We start from the raw sequence: 23,754 nt of genomic DNA, 5'->3' as shown, positions 1-23,754 counted from the left end.
TATTAAACCTTTAAATACTATTTAGGAACATCCACGGTTCTTTATTATAATTTACTTAACTAAAAGCAGCTGAAATTTTTCGAGACATTCTGACAAATTAAAAAAAAAAAAATCAACCAAAAAAGTATTCAGTACATAGTAAAAACCTATGACAAATTTTAATTTAATATAATGAATGAATAGCTAGATAATAATGGTGGTTTCATAGGGGCCGCCGAAGCATGTTTTAAATAGAAAAAAAAAGTTAAAATGCAGTAAGGGAGATTTAAAACATTGTAACGTAATGAATGCTAAGTGTTTGAATGTATAAAACGAAAGTAAAATAAAACTTTATTAAGATATTCTAACTGGAGGATATTTAAAGTAAAATAAAGTTGGAAGAAGATCTGGTGTCCCTGAAAAGTACCACATCAGTCCAAAATGTTAAAAAATATTTTAACGAATCTAAAACTCTATTTTCAAGCAACTTCAATCATTAGTTTGGAAATTGAAAATTTCACTATGAAGAAAACCAAAGAACTAAAATGATCTCGGAAAAGATATACTGGGGGGAGGTTTTTCCATAACATTTGTATCAATAATTTAATAAAAAGATAGGGACTTTGCAAAGAATGCGGAATGGAGAGACATCCTCTAGCCTTACCCTTCATTTTACATCTCCAAGGTAGATTAGAAACGTGTTTATAACTTTTATTTTGAAAGAGTGCAGGGGAAGTTTCTAAATCGGAACCCAGTCTCATCTCATATCGTCTATCGTTATCAAAGATGGTCTACAATTCGTATTTAGGACTTTAAATTCGAAAAACTTCCAGGAGAGTGATCACCCATATCCCTGCAGAAGTGCCTCCACCCCATCTTTAAGGATCATTTAAAATTTCGTTTTTAGGACTACAATTAAGAAATTTTTCAGAGGTCATCGAATCTCTCCTTCCTCTTGTATCACCAAAGGTGGTGTGAAATTTCTTTTTTAGGGCTTCAATCCAGAAAAGATTTCTGAGAAGAGCCCCTGGATCCTTGGTAGCATCAGCGAATATCATCTACTCTACGACTGCGTTTTAGAATTCAAATTTCGAAAAATTACCGAATGAAAGTCCCCGAACAGCTTCACCCACTAACATTACCGAAGATCGACAAAAACTGCGTTTTAAAAGCTAACTTAGAAAACTTTTTGTTCCCAACACGCTCGCCAGCATCACTAAAGGTCCTCTCAAATTTCTTTTTATGGGATTCAATTCCAAAATATGTTCCGAAAATTCCTCCCCCTCACGTCATTGACAGTCGATGAAATAACGTTTTTTAAGCTTCAGTTTCCCAGAATTGTCGGTCCCCTTTACGTTATCAAAGAAGACCTACAATCCCTTTCTTTAGATTTCAATTACAAAGAAATCCTGGAGAGCACCTTCGAGCCTTTTCTCTCCCAAACATTACCTAAGATCACCTAGAATGCATTTTAAAGACAACTAATTGAAAAAATTCCCGGAGAGGAGGGGGGACACCGGATCTTTGCTCTCATTAACATTGTCAAAGATAGTTTAAAGACGTTCATCAAAATTATACGTTCTCTTTTCACGCGATATCGCGTGAAAAGTTCCTCATCAATCGTTATTGCACATAAGACCTTCAGATACTGACTTTAGGGGGGGGGAGCAATTTATAGGTAACAAACTTTTTGAAGAACTTCAATTTCAAAAAACATAGCCCTCCCCCAAAAGATGTCAATTGTCACCTAAATTGGCACTTTGGGAACTTCAATTGAGAAATTTTGCCCAGAAAGAATTCCTGAACGCCCTTCTCCTCCCTAGTGTTTCAAAAAAATGCTTACGTATACGTTTCAGAGCTCTGATTTTGAAAAAGTTTGGGGGAATTCTCCAAATACCCCCTCCCGCAAACATCGCCCAAGATCATTTAAAAAAGTCTAACAATGCGTTTTTGAAGCTATAATTTTGAAAATTTTCCGGGGGAGTGCCCCCCCCCCCATCATCAGCAAGAATATTAATTTTTACTATGCTGGTGTTCGTATTATTGATTATTTTTCTCCACATTCGTAAACGCAGTTCTCACAATTTGAATACTCAAATTCTAATTGTGACTCCCTAATAAAACTAGAAGATGTATCCGCTCTATCTTTTATATCTGGAAAAAGAAAAAAAAAACTTAAGGACGGTGGGAGCGTCTCCTCTTTAAAGAGCAAGTCTTAAGGGGGCCGGTTGGCCTCTAAATGCCAGGGCCGGTTCATGTTGCCCCATCCGCCACTGTAAACAAATAATCTTTGCTTAGTTGTCACGCGACAGTTCCTTGCTTACTACGCGACAACATGAAGCAGATTTTATTTGTTTGTCAAGTACGTTCTTTCTAGTTACCTATGTGAATCTAGTTTTTGTGTGACGGTCAAGAGAGTGTTTTCTAGTGGGCAATATGAAACAGCTGTTTGTTTCTTGGTTACGTGACAGTTTTCTTCCTAGTGGGCAACATGGAATAGATTTTTGCTTGATTGTCAGGTGACAGTTTGTTGTTTTCCACATACTGCATGAAACAATTGCTGCTTGATTGTCAAATTACAGCTTCTTTCAGTCGGCAACGTAAAACAGGTTGTTGTTTGATTGTGGCATGACAATGACAGTTCCTAGTCGCTAACATGAAACAGATTTTCGCTTCATAGTCACGGAACAGTTCGTCAGCACGAAATGGATTTCTGTTTGATTATTAAGTGACAGTTCGTTGCTTCCCAGGCGGCAGTATGAAATAGATTTTTCCGTTTGAGCATCGCATTTGTTTGATCGTCAAGAGTTCGTTGCGCCGGCGAACTTCAATGGCATTAGGATGCTAGTTCTCGCTTTAAGTGGTAAGAAATGTATTGTAGTTTCTATGTGTAGTTTTTTGTAGTTGGAAATATTTTGTAGTTGTAAGTTTCTTTCAGAGTAAGATTAGTTTAAAATAAGGCGTTCATATAGGTCGTTAACTACGATTAATTTAGCGTAAAGCATACTTCCCTCCTGTCTGGTATCATTTAATTAAAGAGTGAGGAGAGAAACTAAATTACAAATTGACAAAATTGGTAGACAGTTTTCTTCCAACATGCTTAGAATGGGTTAAATCAATAAAATATGGATAATCGCCAATGGCCTATCGCGCTAAGGAGAATGAGACACATGTTAATGAAGAAAAGTGTTGATCTTGAAAGAGCTTTTCTTGCGATTCTAATGGGAAGCAATCAGACGATTATCGTACTGATTGAACTTCTGCTCAATCGTTTTAGACCAGTCGACCAGTAGACGAAACTGCATCCCATATCGAATTAATCACGTGACAGAGCCAAAAATGGTAGAGAAAGTAATATGAGGCGTGTGAAAATCGTACAGATTCCGGAGTTGTACAAAAATTGAAAGTCACTACATGTTAGTGATTATTGTTCTTTACATTGAGGTGATGAATAAATCTATTATTTCATTTGTCGTCGCCTCAAAGCATATCTTACTTTGGACTTGGATATCTTATTGTTGCTATGGGGCTACGAAATCAGGAAAATGAGACTTTTGTACGAGTAACATAACAATTACCCTCTACATAAATTGTACTAGTAGGGGATAAGTGGGTACAGTGAGACATGGAAAACAGTAGGAGAACAGCAATTTATTTCTTGTTAGGATATTTGCAGCCTGTTAAAGCATTTTAAAAGTCAGGTCAATGTACTGTGAACAATATCATAGAAAAAAAAACTTTGCTTTCAAGTGTCATGTTAGAAAAATAACTATGTCATCATTAGTTTAAACCCATTCAAATAAAATAAAGGGTGTCCCAAAAATTAACGCAAGATTTGAATTTGCCGCCATTTTGGCAATAAATGGTTGGCAACCCTGAAAAAAGAACAATTTGACAGCTGAGAGTTTCGGGTGGAGCGTTATACGATACAATAACGCGCTTTCATTATTGAACAATTGTTTCAAAAATAATGAAAGTTGAGGCTGGTCAAGCAGTTACTGTTATTGGCGCTCGGTATCGCAACACGGTAATGCACGGGTGGTTGTGGGCTTGTTGACATAGACCTTTGAATTCAAATAACCCCATAAGAAGAAATTTAAAAATGTTAAATCACACGATCTAGGGTGCCAATTCTGATGACCGAAATGAGAGAGCACGCGACTAGGAAATGCCTTATGCAGTAATTGAAATGTTTCACTTTCTCTAGCTGTATGGTGCAATAACACCCCATTTTTACTAACCCTAAACTCTCAACTGTCAAAATGTTCTTTTTTCATGGCTGCCGACAATTTATGGAAAAAATGGTGGCAAATTCAAATCTTGCGTTAATTTTGGGACACCCTTTATCTCTATTGTTTGTTGCACTGTTTCTAAATTGTTAGATAAACTTTATAGACTGGTGTTAGTAATCTTTCATTAGCATATTAGCTAACCTTCATTTTAGCAGTGAATAATATTGTTAGTTTTCTTTGTCTGAGAATCAGAGGATGATGAAAAATCCTTGTTGGGTTCGTCATGCTCAGGTAACTGTATTTCAGCAGAAGAGCATCTGGTTCAGAGGGCATCATTCAGAAGGTCAATGTCACAATCTTTTGGTCAAAAGACACATACCCTAAAACTCCATTCTTTCGCAAAGTTATGTATAACAACAGATTTTAAAATATGTATTTATCTATTTTTAGCATTTTTAATGGTGATAGCAAACAAAGTTCAAGCGAAAGAAAATTAGCACTTTTTCTCAAATATATTCAACAGGCAAGGGTGAAAGAAAAAAAAATGGATTAGCTTAAATGGACAAAGGTAAAATAGGTAAAATTTCTTTTACCTTTGTTGCTTCACCTTAGATAACAGTACAGGTTTGCCTTTCAAAAATGCAAGTGGAAGTTCGCTATTTAACGGAGGGTATTCATTGAAAATCCGTTTTTTTTAATGTAATTTTTCGAAAATAGCCAAAATGTGAGTTGTTTGTTTTAATTTTCGCCAATAGAGATAAAATATAATTTAAATGAAGACTTACATAGGAAGTTTGGTGAAGTAAAAGAAAACTTATGGTATAACACCTCCCCCCCCCCCCCCCCCCGCCTCAAAAAAAAATAATTTGAATTTTGCCATCTTGAATTCAAATTATGTTTTTCGCAATCACGAGTGTGTGTGTATATGTAAGCGTGTGTTTGTGTGTGGGGGGTATGAGTGTGTGTGTAGGCATGTGTGTTTGTGTCTGTGTGCAGGCATGAGTGTGTGGGTAGTTGTGTGTAGGTGTATGTATGTGTAGGTGTATATATGTATATGTGTGTAGGTGCGTGTATGTATGCATGTAAGTGTAGGATATTGACGAAACCTGGAGACGGTTTTCGCTAGAGGTGCAGCATCGTGAGGAACCCGTCGACGGTGATGGTGCGGAGGGTGGCGGTGGGAAAAATCAAAGGAACGCCAAAAACAGTCAAATGAAAGCAATAAGCAATCGTGATTGCTCAAAAAAAATCTGCGGCCCGTCAGTAAATACACAATAGAAGCCAAGAGATATGCATGCGCTTTAACATTGTCTTTTTTATTTTAGGAGGCCCAGCGATCATAGACGATAACCTTACGCGATGTCAGTGCCAGAATGGTGGCATTTGCGACAACGATGAACGTTGCCTCTGTCCTGATGGATGGTCAGGAACTTACTGTGAGAAAGGTGAGTTCTTTAGACCTTTCACTTCTTACGCTTACGTATTCAACTCTGTGTACGAATCAAGTAAACTACCAGTTCTTCCTAATCGGACGCCATGCATCTTATTTATTGACTTAATTCTCATTAGTCCGTTAGTCTTCATCTACAAAGTAAAAGAGATGTGTATTCAGTAAATTACCGCCCATTAGCCAGGGCTAAAGCAAAAATACGTGAAATACACCGCCAGCTCAGTCATTTCCAGCCGAGGACGGAATGACTGAGCTGGGCGGTAATTTACTGAATATACCTTGCCTCGCGTTCAATCTTCGAGTTGAACCGAACCATTGCTTCAGTCACTCGTCTGGTCTGCTAATTCTATATTAGCTACCAGTTTGTTTCGCACTCTTGGTTTCCTTAAGAGGTTTTCCATTTCCAGCTCAGTCACTTTCCTATGCCGGGCTGATGAGTGCTAATTAGCACGAAACTGCAGTCCTCGGTTGGAAATGACTGAGCTGGCGGTGTATTTCACGTAAAAGAGATGTGGTTAGAGTTACTTTTAAGAAAATCCGGGGGTTGAAAAGTTATTTCCAATTTCGAAAATAAATTTTCACATCTTTTCAAGCACATCTTTTCAATTTATTTTTGGGCATGAACTTGCTCTGAAAATTGATTTGCTGTTTTTTCTCTAATTGGGCTGCATTAGAGGCTCTTACCTTTTGCGCAGCGATCCCCCATATAGCATCTATTCTTTCCATGTAGCACCACTATCAACGGATATGCCATACCATGAGATCTTTCACTCTCACTTTTCTCGCTCGATAGAGACACTTGATCTCTCTTCGATGCAAAACTGCACTTGGAATTTAATTTTGCCAAAAGCACTCCAAGCTAAACGAGTACTCGAGGGATCTTTCACATGCCGCATGCGACATGGACGCTGCGGATTTTCTGCTCCTTTAAAATCTACCGGCTGGAGCCAGGTTTGAACCTGCGCCTTTGGGCGTAAGAGATCTGTTAAATTATGATACATTTATCTTTACCATTGTGGCAACACATTAGTACTTTTACTATATTTGAAATGGTTGTTGCTGTAGTTTCGTTATATTTTCGTTGTTGTCCTTTTCTAAATAAATACAAGTAAAGGAACTACTTTGATATACCCCCCCAAATCGGAAATTTGGCGACTTTTTTTGTTTTTGTTGACATAAAACTTTGTTGCCACAAAAATTGTTATCACAAAACTTTAAAAAAAAACTCAAAAAATTGTACAAAATATATGAAAATACTAAATTTGGCAACAGCAAAAACCTAAAAGCTGAAAAAACCTAAATTGGCAACACCAAAATAAGAAACAGCAACCCTAAAAAGTCCGTAGGAAATGCCAGATTTGGCGCGTAATTTTTGGGGGTGTATATCAAAGTTATACCCAAGTAAAAATGCATCTGGATCTCTAATTATTCTTCAAGCACCATAACAAATTCACGGAGCTCACTTAACATGGTAGCAGAAGCAGTAGTTATTGAAAACTATCGAAGATCAAGAAGATTTGTTAGTAAGTTGCTTTAGAAACAGTGATATAAGAGAAAGAAAACTAATATGGCGTATGCAAGAAGTAGTGATATTGGTATACCGCTTTTCGATGGTTCAGATTACTTTAATTGGAAAACACGAATGATGAAATTTTTGCAGTTCAAAAAGTGTAAGGAAGTGGTTCAACGGACAGTTAATGCTAACGATGATCGAGCAAAATGGGAAGAAAAAGATGTTCAAGCAACAAATTATATTTATGGCGCTATCACAAATAAGCAATTGGAATACATCCATGAATGCGATTCTGCGCTTGAAATTATTGCGAAATTTGACACAATGTATTTGAAAACTTCCACTTCTTTGCAAATTGTACGTAGACATAATTTAGAAAATGTAAAGTTAAAGAATTATCCAGATATAAGTTTATTTTTCGATGACTTTGAAAAGTGTGTGAACGACTTTAAACAAGCCGGTGCTACCGTAACGGAACAAGAGAAATTGAATTATATGCTAAGAGCATTACCATCAAACTACAGCCATATTGGCGATTTAATCGACGTTTTACCGGAAAAAGATAGAACAGCTGAATATTTGAAAAGCAAAATTAAAGCGAAATCGCTCGAGGAGAAAAACGATTGTGACGAACGTGCGCCAATGAAAAGATCAAATGCTTTTAAAATTGAAACAAAGAAATTGGGCCCACGAGGAAATATTTGTTACAATTGTGGAAAAGCTGGACATATTAAAAAAAACTGTTGGTATGGCAACAGCAAAATGAATTATCATGGCATGGGTTAAAAAAATTATCGTGGACGAAGCCTTGCAAATAATCAGGAACGAAGTGAAAGTTTTGGTAATCACCGCGCACGTGGAGCGAACTTTAACCACAGTGTAAACAATAATCAGTTAGAAGAAAGTTTCCACACTACAATAATTGAAAGCAACATGTCAAGCTCTGGTGAAAGTATTATGACAAATAGAAGTGAAATTAACTGGTTACTGGACAGTGGGTGTACCGATCATATAATAAATAGTGATGAATATTTTGAAGAGCAAGTAACATTGAAGGACCCAATTAAAGTAAAAGTTGGAGACGGAAGATTGCTAGAAGCGACAAAGGTTGGAAATATTAAAGTCTCTTTTCCTGTTTATGACATTGAATCGAAAGTAACTTTGAAAAATGTATTTTATGTTAAAGAAATGAAGGAAAATTTATTAAGTTATTCGAAGGTTACTGACAATCATAAAATAGTTTCAAAAGGACGGTTCTCAAAAATTTATAATTTTGATGGCACATTATTAGCAATAGCGAAGAAAGATGAAAGATTATATAAAATAGTAAGTTATGTTTCAAATAATGAAATATTTGCGAATGTTACCAATAAAACACTAACATTAAAGGAAAAGCTGCATCGTACATTTGGACATGTAAATTTTAAATATTTGGACATTATGTGTAAAAATCAGTTATTAGAAGGGATACCTAAAGAAATAGAAACAGAATTTATGAAGTGCGCTATATGTATTGAAAACAAGATGCATAATTTACCCTTTAAGAATAATAGAAGAAGAGCTGAAGATATATTGGAGATTGTACTCACTGATGTAAATGGACCTCATAGAACTACTGGATGCAATGGGGAAAAATAGTTCGTTACTTTTATCGATGATTATAGCAAATTGGCAAAAGTATGGTGCATTAAGTCGAAGGATCAAGTGTTTGATTGTTTTATGGAATATGTAAATGAAGTTCAAAATTTAACTGGAAAAATGATAAAAGAGTTGATATGCGATAATGGTAAAGAATATATGAATAACGAGATATATAACTTTGCAAGAGAAAAAGGAATACAGATAAAGCCATGTCCACCGTATGTACACGAATTGAACGGCACAGCCGAAAGATATAACAGAACAATAATAAATATGGCTAGATGTCTCCTAGCAGAAGCAAAAGTTGATCGGCGTTATTGGCCTGAAGTAGTTAAAACAGCTGTTTATCTGAAAAACAGGACATTGACAAATACTGTACAGAGGGAGACACCTTATGAAATATTTTTTGTCAAAAAACCTTCTGCAAAAGAAATAAAACTATATGGCAGTAAAGTGTATGTCAGAGTACCAGATGAACTAAGAGAAACCAAATGGGATAAAAAGGCTGTGTTTGGAATTTTGCTTGGATATACGGAAGTTGGATACAGAGTTTTGGTTAATAATAGAATAATAGTTGCCGGGCATGTTGACATTATTGAAGAAGATATTGTGTGTATAAACTGTGGTGATGAAGATGACAGAAATACAAATAATAGGACACTGTCTGAAGAAGTGCCAAATGGGCAAAGTAATAAAAAGAGTTTCAAAGACAATGCGAAAAATGATGACGAAATAAAAGGTGAAACGAGACCGAAAAGGCAAGTCAAACCACCCGTTCGATTCCATGAAGAATTCGGATATTATTGTGTTGATGCGAATTTTTGTGATGCTACAATTCCAGGTAACTTCGAGGAGGCGATAACATGAAATGAAGCTGATCGATGGAAAGAGGCAATGGACAGGGAAATGAACAGTCTTTTCAAAAACAATACTTGGACACTAGTGACAAAACCGGAGAATAAATCAGTTCTAGATGTGAAATGGGTGTTCAAACGGAAACCAGGGGATGTTTTAAAGGCCAGGTTAGTTGTTAGAGGGTTCCAACAAAAGGATAGTATTGATGATACATACTCACCTGTTGCTAAAATGCAAACTTTAAAGCTGTTACTTTCTTATTCTTGTCAGCATAGTTTAAACATACATCAAATGGATGTCGAGACAGCATTTTTAAATGGTAAAGTGTTATCTGAAGTTTATGTAAGACAGCCACAAGGCTATGATGATAAATCCAATAGTGTTTATAAGTTAAACAAAGCATTATATGGTCTAAAAGAGAGACCACGAGCTTGGTATGAATGTTTTAATGATTATATTGAAAGTCTAGGATTTCGTAGAAGTAAGTACGATTATTGCCTTTATGTTAAAATTGAAAATAGTATAACTGTATATATACTTTTATTCGTTGATGATTTATTAATATGTTGCAAAGACATTCAAACAATTAACGATATCAAGAAACAGCTACATAATAAATTTAAAATGAAAGATTTGGGCAAAGTAAAGAGCTACATTGGGATCGACATAGAATATGATTATGATTATGAGAAAAGTAACATCTTAACATTAAGTCAGAAAAACTATATAATATCTTTAGCTGAAATGTATAATATAAAAAACTCAAAACTTCATAATACACCAATGGAGATAAATCTTAAACTGAGTCAATCAAATATAAATGAGAATGTTAAATATAGAAATTTAATAGGAGCTCTTTTGTACATCAGTCATGGTACTAGACCAGACATATCTTTCAGTGTTAATTATCTAAGTAGATTTCAGAATTGTTATGATGAAACACATTTCAAGTATGCTTTGCGAGTTTTGAAGTACTTGTATTTAACTAAAGATCTTAAACTAACTTATAACCAAAATCAGAAAGCTGATATTGTGAACTGTTATGTTGATGCCGACTGGACAGGAGATGTTACTGATAGGAAGTCAACTACCGGATTTGTAATTGAATTATTTGGAAATCCCATTTATTGGAAATCTAAAAAACAAAATTGTGTAACTAAGTCATCTACCTTTGCAGAATATATTGCATTATCTGAAGTTGTGACAGAAGCAATTTTTGTAAGAAATGTTGTTAATGATGTTTTTGTTGAAATTGTTCAACCTATTAAAATTTATGAAGATAATTCTGGAGCTCTTGCCATTGCTAAATACGGAAACTTTACGAAAAATTCTAAGCATATTGAAGTACAATACCATTATGTTCATGAAAATTTTAAAACTGGAGTTGTTGAAATTCTTAAGATAGATTCAGAGTCAAACATTGCTGATATCTTTACTAAGTCGTTAGAAAAAATTAAATTTACCAAGTTCAGAAAAATGTTGAAATTGATATAAATTTTGTTTTCTGTAAAAAACTAAATTGTATTTATGTTAAGTTCAACGTTTTGGATTTTTATGTTAAAAAAAAGCATATTATTTAATAATTTGGACATTTTGTACAAAAACGTTGAACGTAGTAAAAAAAAATTTTTTTTTGTTATGTTTGTAATTGGTAAAGATAATTGTAAGGAGGCGTGTTAAATTATGATACATTTATCTTTACCATTGTGGCAACACATTAGTACTTTTACTATATTTGAAATGGTCGTTGCTGTAGTTTCGTTATATAGCATCTAGCAACTCCCCTCTCTGTTGGTGAATTGCTTCATACCAAATTGCTAGGCAGTATTAGTGAGGCATGGGACATTAAAAAAAAAAGCTCTAATCTTGTTTACAAGAAAAGCCACATCATCGAATACTTTTTTATTGCAGTGTCCTGTGCGGATCCGGGTCCATTAGCCAATGCCGACAGCGTGAACATGTTTGGAGCTTCTGCTTCTTCCAGGACAAATTACAGACCTGGAGAGATTGTATACTTTTCCTGCAACCCAGGTTTCGGTTTACAGGGCTCAGCCTACATCACTTGCCAAACGTCTGGAAGCTGGACCGAGAAGCCAACATGCGTCCAACTGACTAGAGCTGCACCGACTACTTCACCTAGTCCTGGTAAGTAAGCAAACCACGAATTAGCACACCTTTTCATATTTCAGCAATACAGCATGTACAAATATAGTTTTCCATTAGTAAAAGTATGACAACGTGTATACATGTACAAATAATATAAAATTGTGAAAGAGTACAAATAATACGAAATAAAAAAGAGTTAAAAAAACTCTTAATGCAGAGGATTTTAACTTTTTTTATTTTTACATGTATACACGTTTTTTGTAGTAAGTTACCGCCCTAAAGCCAGGGTTAAGGCAGAAATACTTAAGATACACCCCGCCAGCTCAGTTATTCCATCGAGGACTGCAGTTTCGTGCTTTTTAGCACTCATCAGCCCGGAATAGGAATCACATGAGCTGGAGGCGAAAAATCTCTTAAGGGAGCCAAAAGAGCCAAACAAACTGGTAGCTAATGCAGAATTAGCAAACCAGATGAGCGACTGCAACAATGGTGCGGTTCAACTCAAAGATTGATGGCAAAGCTAAGGTATTTTGTAGTAAGTTACCACAAATTTATTAAGTATTTTGTAGTAAGTGTAACTTTCTACAAAATACCTTAGCTTTGCCATCAATCTTTGAGTTGAACCGCACCATTGTTGTGGTCGCTCATCTGGTTTGCTAATTCTGCATTAGCTACCAGTTTGTTTGGCTCTCTTGGCTCCCTTAAGAGATTTTTCGCCTCCAGCTCATGTGATAACTATTCCGGGCTGATGAGTGCTAAAAAGCACGAAGCTGCAGCCCTCGGATGGAATAACTGAGCTGGCGGTGTATTTTAAGTATGTATACACGTTGTCATATATTTACTAATTTCATTGTACAAAGTTTTCGACTGCTTCTTTTACATATAGCTTTCCATATTATGTTTCAGCAAAATAAATTGGTGAGATAAATTTATTTCATCTACTAGTTTGTTGGCCCTCGCGTTCACAAGAGACTTTTGTACTTCGCAAATCCCCCCCTTTAGCTCCGAAAAAAACCGGTTGCAAAATTCCCTGTTTACATGTAAAAAGAGGTTTGTACATTGTAACCAAGAAAGCGGTTTTTACCCAGCATCCTTAGCGACTATACACAGCATCAACTTGTTTCGCGTAATGCATTCTGGGTAAAAACTCCGCATTTACGCCAGAAGGAAGCAGGAGGAAGGAAAATCCACATTTACCCGGTAAATAACCGAAATGCGGTTTAAAGCAGGTTATTTGCTGGGTCGAAAGTGTCCATGTAAACGCGGCTATTGAGATGACATTTGCCTCCAGCTCGGTTTTTCACTATTCCAGACAGAAGAGTTGTAATCAGAACGGAACTGCAGTCTCTGGATGTGATAACTGGGCTGTCTGGTATATTGCATTGTAGAGTTTATCTCTTGCAAGGACGGAACCGTTTAGAGTGTGTTATTCCTATTGATGGACCATTGGACAAATTATCGCATTTTAATTCGTCAAGCACGGAATAGTTTCACAATAGATAAACTCTACAATAGGACAATAACAGAGCATTATCTCTTGCAAGGGCGGAATCGTTTAGTGTGTGTTATTCCTATTGATGGACCATTGGACAATTTATCACATTTCAGTTCGTCAGGCACGGAATAGTTTCACAATAGATAATGCTCTGTTATTGTCCTATTGTAGAGTTTATCTCTTGCAAGGGCAACACCGTTTAGTGTGTGTTATTCCTATTGATGAACCACTGGACAATTTCATCACACTTTAATTCGTCAAGCACGAAATAGTTTCACAATAGATAATGCTCTGTTACTGTCCTATTGTAGAGTTTATCTCTTGCAAGGGCGGAATTGTTTAGTGTGTGTTATTCCTATTGATGAACCACTGGACAATTTCATCACACTTTAATTCGTCAAGCACGGAATAGTTTCACAACAGATAATGCTCTGTTATTGTCCTATTGTAGAGTTTATCTCTTGCAAGGGCGGAATTGTTTAGTGTGTGTTATTCCTATTGATGGACCACTGGACAATTTCATCACATTTTAATTCGTCAAGCACGAAATAGTTTCACAATAGATAATGCTCTGTTACTGTCCTATTGTAGAGTTTATCTCTTGCAAGGGCGGAATTGTTTAGTGTGTGTTATTCCTATTGATGAACCACTGGACAATTTCATCACACTTTAATTCGTCAAGCACGGAATAGTTTCACAACAGATAATGCTCTGTTATTGTCCTATTGTAGAGTTTATCTCTTGCAAGGGCGGAATTGTTTAGTGTGTGTTATTCCTATTGATGGACCACTGGACAATTTCATCACATTTTAATTCGTCAAGCACGAAATAGTTTCACAATAGATAATGCTCTGTTACTGTCCTATTGTAGAGTTTATCTCTTGCAAGGGCGGAATTGTTTAGTGTGTGTTATTCCTATTGATGAACCACTGGACAATTTCATCACACTTTAATTCGTCAAGCACGGAATAGTTTCACAACAGATAATGCTCTGTTATTGTCCTATTGTAGAGTTTATCTCTTGCAAGGGTGGAATTGTTTAGTGTGTGTTATTCCTATTGATGGACCACTGGACAATTTCATCACATTTTAATTCGTCAAGCACGGAATAGTTTCACAATAGATAATGCTCTGTTATTGCCCTTTGTAAACGTGTGTAAATTTCTCGATTGAAAAATGTATAATCTATCAAAAGCACATTTAAATTCCCCTCATCCCCATCCAACCCCAATGATTTTAATTGTGCTCCGTTGGCAACTTCATCAGCTTCTTGGGAACACTTTAGAGGTTGTTTTACAATGTCTAAGTGAGAAATGAATCCATTTATTTATATACTAGTGGTACCCGCACGGCTTTGCCCGTAATAGAAAAATTAAAAGGTCTTTTGGTTCGCCTGTATATTTACCAATAACGTATGGTGAATTTTCTCGCCAATTGGCTTGTACCCATGTTACGGTTCCACGTTATGATAATTTCGTAATTTACTCGTCCATCTTGCGGTAATTTTGTTCTTAAAATTGGAATAGAAAAAGAACCACATCGAATTTTCGAAAAATCGCTTCGAGGTGCACACCCCCATGCTACAAACTAACTTTGTGCCACATTTCATGAAAATCGGCCGAACGGTCTAGGCACTATGCGCGTCACAGAGATCCTGACAGACAGACAGCCGGACAGAGAGAGAGACATTCAGCTTTATTATAAGTAAAGATTTATTTTTATTACTAAAAAGTCGCCTGGTATGACGGGTGAAAAAGGCTTCTACATTTGAACGAGACAGTTGCCTGTTTGGTGATATTTTGATAGTTGAAATGGTAACCCTAACTCCAGTAGATGAACTCTAAAGTCCAGTAGGTATAGCTTTCATAATTGACCGCTTTTTTGTTTCTTCTTCCCCTGAAATGCCACAGTCTTGCCAGTAAAGCAGTTAAGTGACCGGATCGAGTTCAGCCTTAGTCACGATAAAGCCTTTCCCTGCATGTTAAATAATGCCGAAGCGTATTATCAAATTATCATGCCGTTGCGCGAGTTTCGGTGTTGAAACACGTGGGTCACTCTATCAGCGGCTGTTATTTATATGAAGATGTATGGTCGATAGTTTACCCTGCTTTCGCAGAATAAATGAAGTTAAAGAGCTTTTCATGCGCACTGACACTTACAGTAGTTTACAGTAGTTTTTAGTTGATAGTGTGGTCAAGATCGTTTTTTCTCGAAGTCGAGTAATTTTTATTATTGAGCAGTATTTTTTATCTTTTTCATTTTAAGTCGTTGTTGAGCTTTTCAATTCTAAATTTCCAGGGTTGTTTGGTTTAAACCATGGTTTTAACCATGGTTTAAACCAATTGGTTTTTAAAAAAAACCATGCGGTTTTTTAAAAAAATGGTTTAAAAAAATCCATTTTACAGGTTTACATTGATTTCCCCACACATATTGAAAAATGTAAAATTCCATTTATGCTAAGTTCCTTGCAAAGTTGCTTCTTCAAAATGTATTACAAGCTTTAATCGAGAAAAAAATTAATATATTTTTTATTTCATACATGTGCCATAAAGCAGATTTCAGTCAACTTCCATCATTATGCTTAATTTGCATGATTAGTTAAGATTTACTAAGGGTTGAATCTTTTATTGTAGATGCAATCCATTATATTGCTCACTCCTGTTGCAGGGGTGTGACATTTTTGCCCATTTATATGCACTTTCCTGGAATTTTAACTTTGACTTGTAAGGTAATCAACAGGGTAACTTAATTGTTTGCACCTAAAAATTTGTTCTGCATGTGAACACAAATAATATTTTTTGAATCAAATTTTAAAAAAAATGTTTATACTTCATATTATGATACATAATAGTTCCTTATATTATATAGATTGAAAGACAAAGTTTTAAATTCCCAGAACAAAATGCAAATGTATGTGTAAAAATTGATTGAGAAATATATAAATCTTCACATATAAAGTACACTCTCCATTGATGTTTTTGTTTTTTTGGATTCTGTGTGCTCAAAAGATTTTAATTGGCTATACACCTATGCTGCTTTATGACTATTGGGTGCAGATAATTCTTAGTCCCCCCCCCCCTTTTATTCATTGGAATTGGGATTTTGGTATTTGCTTTGCCTTAGCTAACTTGTGCAGTTTACAAAAGTTACTTACTCATATTGTTTTAAAAAGAATGTCTATGCAGACTAATATGTTAATCAAGTCAAACATTTCAATCAATATTTCCCCGCAGAAAGCTATTTTAATTATTTAATTTAGTTACAAGATTTTGTTCTAATCTCTTTAATTAATCAAGAAATTAGGTATAATGTGACTATTGAATAACTGTTAATTACATGAAACCTTAATTACCTTCCGAAAATTAATTGTTTTTCTCGCAAATAGTATTCAAACCAAAAAAAAAAAACGATTTAAACCAAAAAAAACCTGGTTTAAACCAAAAAAACCGTTTTTTTTTGAAAAAAAAAACGGTTTTTTTTACCAACCCTGTAAATTTCTGAATTTTACTGCACCTTGCAATCTCAGGTTCCTCCTTACCTATTGCGCTGTACCAGTACTCTGAGAGTGTTTTGCCTATTGTTCTCTGGTTACTCGATCATCGGCAATGTATTATTATTACTAATTTGAAAATGATTGCTTCATTTATCTCCTCTGATATCACCTTTGAATAACACGATCCATTTCCAGTGTCTTGTCCAGATCCAGACGTGGTGCAGCACGCGGATCGCATAAACATAAACTGTCCATCCGGGCCTATTCCGGTGTACTACCCCGGATATGCCGTCATCTACACCTGTTATTCCGGCTACGTCCTCGAAGGGAACACTTTCCTTACTTGCCTCCCTTCAGGGAGGTGGTCCGGCCAGAGGCCCATCTGTCACGTGTTCACACCTCCGTCGACAACTACAGCTAGGACTATCAGTACAGGTAAACATTTTCTTTTTTGAAATACATAAATTACGTAACTAAAAATGGCTGTGACAGAAATGGCTATGTCGCTGGCAAATTGGTGTTTGCTGCTTCACTTTTTCAGCTTTGGTGGGAAGTCCGACTTCCACAGTACACACATGCCACAAGGACCCGCTTATAGGGTGGGCAGCCATTCACAGCACAACACATTCACACAAAGAAAGGACAAGGACAGGAGAGAGAAAGTACATCCATGCCAGAGTCGAGATTTGAACCTGGGACCTCCTCATTGCAGTCAGACTGTTTTGACCACTAGACAAGGCGGTCTGTAAAATTTTGTAACAGATTGCGGAAAAATAACCAAAAAGGAAACATTTTAAATCCCCCGATTACAGGAAAAGCCTCAAAAAAAAAGCCAGAATTTTATTTGGTCATATTCGAGAAAAAAAAAATTGCAACAGATCTTTGGTCTCAATGATTTTCTTCATGCTACAAATTTTAATAAAAGCAATGTTACGGAAAGTTGAGATGAAGCACTGCATAATATTTTGAATGGAGGAAAGCCTTCAAAAAATAGGGATTTCATATCGAAATCTAAGTATCATAATATTTATAATTGTTTTTAATTGATATCTCCGCTAATTATTCTCGGAGAATTATGTTAAATAGCCAAACATAAAGATGAGAAAATTACGAATCTATCGATACCTGGTTTGATTGTCTTCGGGAGAAGTAACTTGGACATACATACATACATACATACATAGATACATACGCTCAGGGCTTTAATTCGGATAACGTGGTTCCTTCACGAAAATGGCTATCACCAATCTCACGCAAGGACCGAATTAATTAGCTCGCGGATTGGTTTGCATTTTAATTCACCTCTTAATGCCATTTCAAAAACGCGCATCATAAACTTGCGACAGTATTTAAGTTTAAATTAACTACCAACTGAGATTCAGTAATACAATTTCTGAATTAAAATTTATTCCAAGATCTCAAGCGAGAAGATAAGGATCTTGGGATGGATTCACTCTGTGCTATTTCTGACTTCAAATTCTTAGAATAGCATGTCCTCTTTATTTTACTCTGTCGTGGGACAAGATGTTTGATGGTTGTCATAAACAGTGAAAAATAGTAGTAATTACTAGCTGCGTCGCCCAGCTTCGCACGGTCTACTCGAAAGCAAAAGTTGTGTCAAGTGACGCATTTTCAACAATCAGGCTTTAAAAAGAATCAGTAAAATTTTGCAGTAGATTGTGGAAAAATAACCAAAAAGGAAACATTTTAAATCCCCTGATTACAGAAAAAGCCTCAAAACAAAAGGCAGAATTTTATTCCTTCATATTCAAGAAAAAAGCTGGCAACAGTGTCATATTTAATAATTTTTAATTGATATCACCGCTAATTATTATTGGAGGATTATGTTACATAGCCAAACATAAAGATGGGGAAATTACGAATCCATCGGCACCTGGTTCGATGGTCAGTTGACTGGCGTTCGGGAGAAGTAACTCAGACATAAATGAATACATAGGTATATACGCTCAGTTTCTAATTATATAAGATAAAGTCGATTTCGTTAATACAGTTAGCTAATTTCAAGACTGAACTCAAGCAAGCATATATTTGTATTTTGAGCGTTTGAAACTTTTTAAATGAAACAGGTTCTCGGGGCTTTCCTACTCTGATGGCTTTATTTGATTCATTTTAAAAGCTTTAACAAAAATTTGTTTCTCAAGCCCGCCGTTTGCTTGCCGACCCCACTTTGCATCGTGAAAGTTGTTTGTTTTGGCAAGATCTATTACCCCTTGTAGTTTGGACCATTAGTTTAGCAACACTTCTGTATTGCCTGTTTAACTGCGATGGATTTACCCTAAACTCCAGTAGATAGCGTTCATTGTTGACCACTTTTTGTTTCTTCACTCTCCTAAAATGAGTCTCACCAGTAAAACAGTTGAGTTACCGGATTCAGCCTTGTCTAAATGAATCATTTTCCTGCTTGTCAATCTTTGGAAAAAAATATTGTCAACTCATCATGCTATGGCGCGAGTTTCATTGTTGGTGACGTCATGAGCGTTACTCGACCAATGAATTGACTATTATATACAGGGTGTTGTAAACTAATGGTCCATACAAAAAGGGGTGATAGACCTTGTCAAAACAAGCAACTTTCACAATGCAATGTGGGGTCGGAAAGTAAACGGCGGGTTTGAAGAGGGTACTTGGTTTGCAGAAATGAGGAATGCAATAAAGACCAATAACAGCAATATGAAGTCAAATAACCTTTATTTATAACTTTACTAGTGGTATCCGCACGGCTTTGCCCGTAATAGAAAAATTAAAAGGTCTTTTGGTTCGCCTGTACATTTACAAATAACGTATGGTGAATTTTCTCGCCAAGTGGCTTGTGCCCATGTTACAGTTCCACGTTATGATAATTTCGTAATTTACTCTTCCATCTTATGATAGTTTTGTTATCGGGTACCACTAGTTACTAATAATAAAGCTGAAAGTCTCTATGTCCGGAGGATGTCTGGATCTCTGTAACGCGCATAGCGCCTAGACCGTTCGGTCAATTTTTATGAAATTTGGCACGAAGTTAGTTTCTAGCATGGGAGTGTGCACCTCGAAGCGATTTTTCAAAAATTCGATGTGGTTCTTTTTCTATTCCAATTTTAAGAACAAAAATATCATAAGATGGACGAGTAAATTACGAAATTATTATAACGTGCAACCGTAACATCTACACAAGCCAATTGGCGAGATACGAAATTATCATAACGTAGAATCGTAACATGGGCACAAGCCAATTGGCGAGAAAATTCACCATACTTTATTTGTAAATATACAGGCGAACCAAAAGACCTTTTAGTTTTTCTATTACGGGCAAAGCCGTGCGGGTACCCCTAGTTAGCAATAAATAAAGATTCTTTGTCTTAATATTGCTGTTCTTTTTTTTATTATTGCATTCCCCATTTCTGCAAACCAAGTACACTCTCCAAGCCCGCCGTTTGCTTGCCGACCCCACTTTGCATCGTGAAAGTTGTTTGTTTTGGCAAGATCTATTACCCCTTGTAGTTTGGACCATTAGTTTAGCAACACTTCTGTATATACGGATCTATGTCAGACTGTTTCCATTATTTTTTTTCTTCAGCCGATTCCGATTCTGTAAGCCTGGATTGCCCTGATCCCGGTAGCATCGCCAATGGCATACGCAAGTCCTATCCGCCCCTGAACGACCAGCAACGCGGGTACCAGCGAGGGAGTCGCGTGACCTACTCTTGTAAGGAGGGATATCAGCTGCAAGGAGTCGAGTCCATCTTCTGCTTGATCGGCGGGGAATGGTCCTCCACCAAACCCGAATGTGACCAAGTTCCTAGATCAGGTACCCCCTTCTTGTCGATGTTCTCTGAGCAAAAATTTCTTCAGAAAAGTTTTCGTTTCACTCCTGTCACGTTGCAAATAATCTCAAATGGAGGCATCTTGGAAAAATGAAGGACAGGTAATTAGTAAGGCTGAGGTGTTAAAGATAAATGAGCGAGTTTTTTGTACGCATTTTTATTGCGCCTCTTATACCGATGCGATTCCTCCACTTGTTTGCTATTTCGATTCAATGTGTGGGGTCGATCTAGAAATTCTTTCCCAGACCACACTCATCGTGAGAAAAACATGTTTCGCGGGTGTTTTATATCTGTCACCAGAATGGGAGCTGGACATTTGTTGTGAACGTATTTTTCGAAAAAATTTTCAACCACCCTGTCAACGCAGTTGAAACCTCAGACAGCAGAAGGAGAAGATCTTTACGCATTTTGTCAACACCGTCTGACTGTTGTAAACAGGGGTGCATTCCCCGCCAAACGAATCCCCGTATATAAGAGAAAATAAAGAGGTCAAAGGAGGAGACACTCGTAGAGCAAAGAGCTGGGGAGCCACGGATTTTGGCTCTCGTAGTTCAAAAATATCTTTGTAACATTAAATAATCTGTAATTTGTAATATAGCTGTAAATATTGATCACATTAAACGTCTCTAAAAGACCATGTATTCTCTTGTTATCTTTACACAAGAGGTAAAAACGGTACACTGTCTCCTTACTTCTTTTTTTCTTGTGATATGCGTCATGTTTCTTTAGATTTTTTTAGCAATCATGAATTGCTTTCTATCCTCGCTGGACCAAAGTAGATGTTTTAGCAAAAAACTAACATTTTCTTAACACTTCCAGTGCATTCATTTTCCTTAATTGTTAAAACGTTTCGTATCTATCTCTGCGTTAGATACCAGACCAGAGAGTAATATGACCCTCCAATTTGGAAATAATAACCTAAATACAGATTTTATGGGTGAATGTTTCAAAACTTTCCCCTAAGGACGTGCTTTTTGCTCCCTAAATTTAATTGATCATTATTTCAAAACCACGTATTGCATGTACATTAAATTTTAGAGGTTTACACCACAGTAATATGTTCAATTACCATTTTTGTAAAGTTTCAAATCTTTAGTGTTAATACTTTTTTCGCTAGGTCTGTGGGCGTAAATAAAAACTTTGAAAACGTGGTTATGAGAAAATCAAGAAAGAAAAAGCAAATTTCAGTTATAAGCAGTGCATTTGAGTTTAGCAAATTTCTTCTAGTTTAGTAAATTTCTTCTAGTTTTCTCAATAATTCATTGAAGTAAAAACAAAAAATTGCAGATTTAGAAAGAAGAACCCTAGGGCTCTCTAAAGTTCCCTAAGTCTCTAAATCGACTTTTTTTCCGAAAATTAGGGTATTCGCCTACCTTAATATTTTCTAATGAAGTTTAATAGTAATATTTCAATTTACAGTCATTGTGCTTTAAAGAAAATATGTGGCATTCATACTTCGAAGCAAATTTAAGACACTTTAACTGACGAAAAAAAAATTTTTAAATCGATGACATTTCGGTTGGTAGATCTTCTTATTTTTAAATATGCTCCAATAATCAAGAGTTGATCTTTTTTTTTATTCCAAGGAATAAAAATTCGCTTTGGTACGATAGATGCTTTTCAATTTTAAGAATATTAAAAATAAATAAGTTTATTATGTAAAACAATTATAATGATTTTGAAGGTTGTAACTAAGGATTGATATACGCCTAATTGTTTTGTGGTGTTACTAATTGACCACAAACTACTCTATTCTGTCCAAGTACTGTTTATTGCATAAGCTATATCCTCACTCCTCGAGTGACAAATATGCTTTGCCAGTGCAGATTCACTGTCGATCTTGCGGAAGCTTACGTGATTGCACAATTGGAGTTTCCATGATTGCACAATTGGGCTCTCCACAATTGCACAATTGGGCTCTCCACAATTGCACAATTGGGCTCTCCACAATTGCACAATTGGGCTCTCCACAATTGCACAATTGGGCTTTCCACAATTGCATACTGCTGCGATGATTGGAAGCACCCATAGAGTATCCCCCCCTTCCCAAGGTTGTTTCTTTATCTGACATATTTACATTTTATTATATTCATGTAGTTCATTGTAACATTAACTTCACCTTTTTTTTTAGATGATGAAACTGTCATACACGCTTATGATGGTCCTTGCCAGTGTCAAAATGGCGGCTACTGTGAAAGCCCTGGACGTTGTGTCTGTCCATCTGGGTGGTCAGGTATTTACTGTGAGAATGGTGAGTCTGAAACAACTTTTTTTTTTAAATTTTCTACCATCCCTTTCGTTTATACAATTTAATTTCCTCCTCTCATAAATACTTGTTGGTCAATTTTTTGGTTAATGTGCTTGTGTCAAATGAATTCCATTAACGGAAAATTGGGAATTCTGGTGGGAAGACGAGTCCAATCGTTTTTAACATGGCTGTGGGAAAAAATCGACATTAGTGATGTATATTTTTTTCAATTCAAAGAACATCCATATTTTTAAAAATGGATTTTGAAAAAAAAGTAAATAAATGAATAAAAAGCAAGCCGACCACAGGGTTAATAGCTAGTTGTGTTTTCGCCTGCCTTTTTTTAAATATCAAATCAGTATCAAAAAACATTGACGTTCTTTGTCCGATTGGCTTCATTTGCCCCAATTGATGACACCAGTATCGTCAAACGTACCATTGCTTTGCTTACTTTGAATAATATTTCTCTGTGAAGATTATTATTAGTAAGTAATCATACAATCATTAGTGAAAAAATGCGATGCACATACCAATGAAGCTTCTCCGCTTGACAGGTGTTTGAAGTGGACAAGAGTATTAGTAAAACGCTTTCCTCTATTAAGTTTATTTAATTTAATTTAATTTATCTATTCAGTTTAATTTTTATTTATTTTATTCTTTTATTTTTTATGCCCGGAGAAAACTGTAAACTAGATTTAGACCGTTGAGAAATGTCAGTAAGAATATTGGAAGTCTTTCACCTGTGTCGTATACGTGAAAACTTCGACGCGAATCACTAGACTATAAAAGTATCTTCTCACTATAGTAACGACACCATCTTACTGTAACAAAATAAAATAACACGGTGCAATATTATTCTACTAAAGCACAATCTTACTATAATAACAGCACGATTGTAAGTGTTACTGTAGTCAAACA

The 23,754-nt window shown here is 36.0% G+C and overlaps 1 protein-coding gene across 1 annotated transcript in view; it reads left to right on the top strand.

Annotated features, from left to right (window-relative positions):
* The window catches only part of LOC129226260 (multiple epidermal growth factor-like domains protein 6), a 46,023-nt gene that overhangs the window by 14,737 nt on the left and 7,532 nt on the right, over nucleotides 1-23,754 (top strand). Inside the window, exons 6-9 of the mRNA XM_054860861.1 lie at nucleotides 5,537-5,656; nucleotides 11,582-11,815; nucleotides 20,342-20,572; nucleotides 22,720-22,839. Coding sequence (XP_054716836.1) covers nucleotides 5,537-5,656; nucleotides 11,582-11,815; nucleotides 20,342-20,572; nucleotides 22,720-22,839 — 705 coding nt within the window. The remainder of the gene's footprint in view (nucleotides 1-5,536; nucleotides 5,657-11,581; nucleotides 11,816-20,341; nucleotides 20,573-22,719; nucleotides 22,840-23,754) is intronic.

Source organism: Uloborus diversus, chromosome 7 (assembly GCF_026930045.1).
Source record: "Uloborus diversus isolate 005 chromosome 7, Udiv.v.3.1, whole genome shotgun sequence".
NCBI classification, from domain to species: domain Eukaryota; kingdom Metazoa; phylum Arthropoda; class Arachnida; order Araneae; family Uloboridae; genus Uloborus; species Uloborus diversus.
Note: the sequence above shows the minus strand (reverse complement) of the source record. Positions and strands in the feature narration are given on the sequence as shown.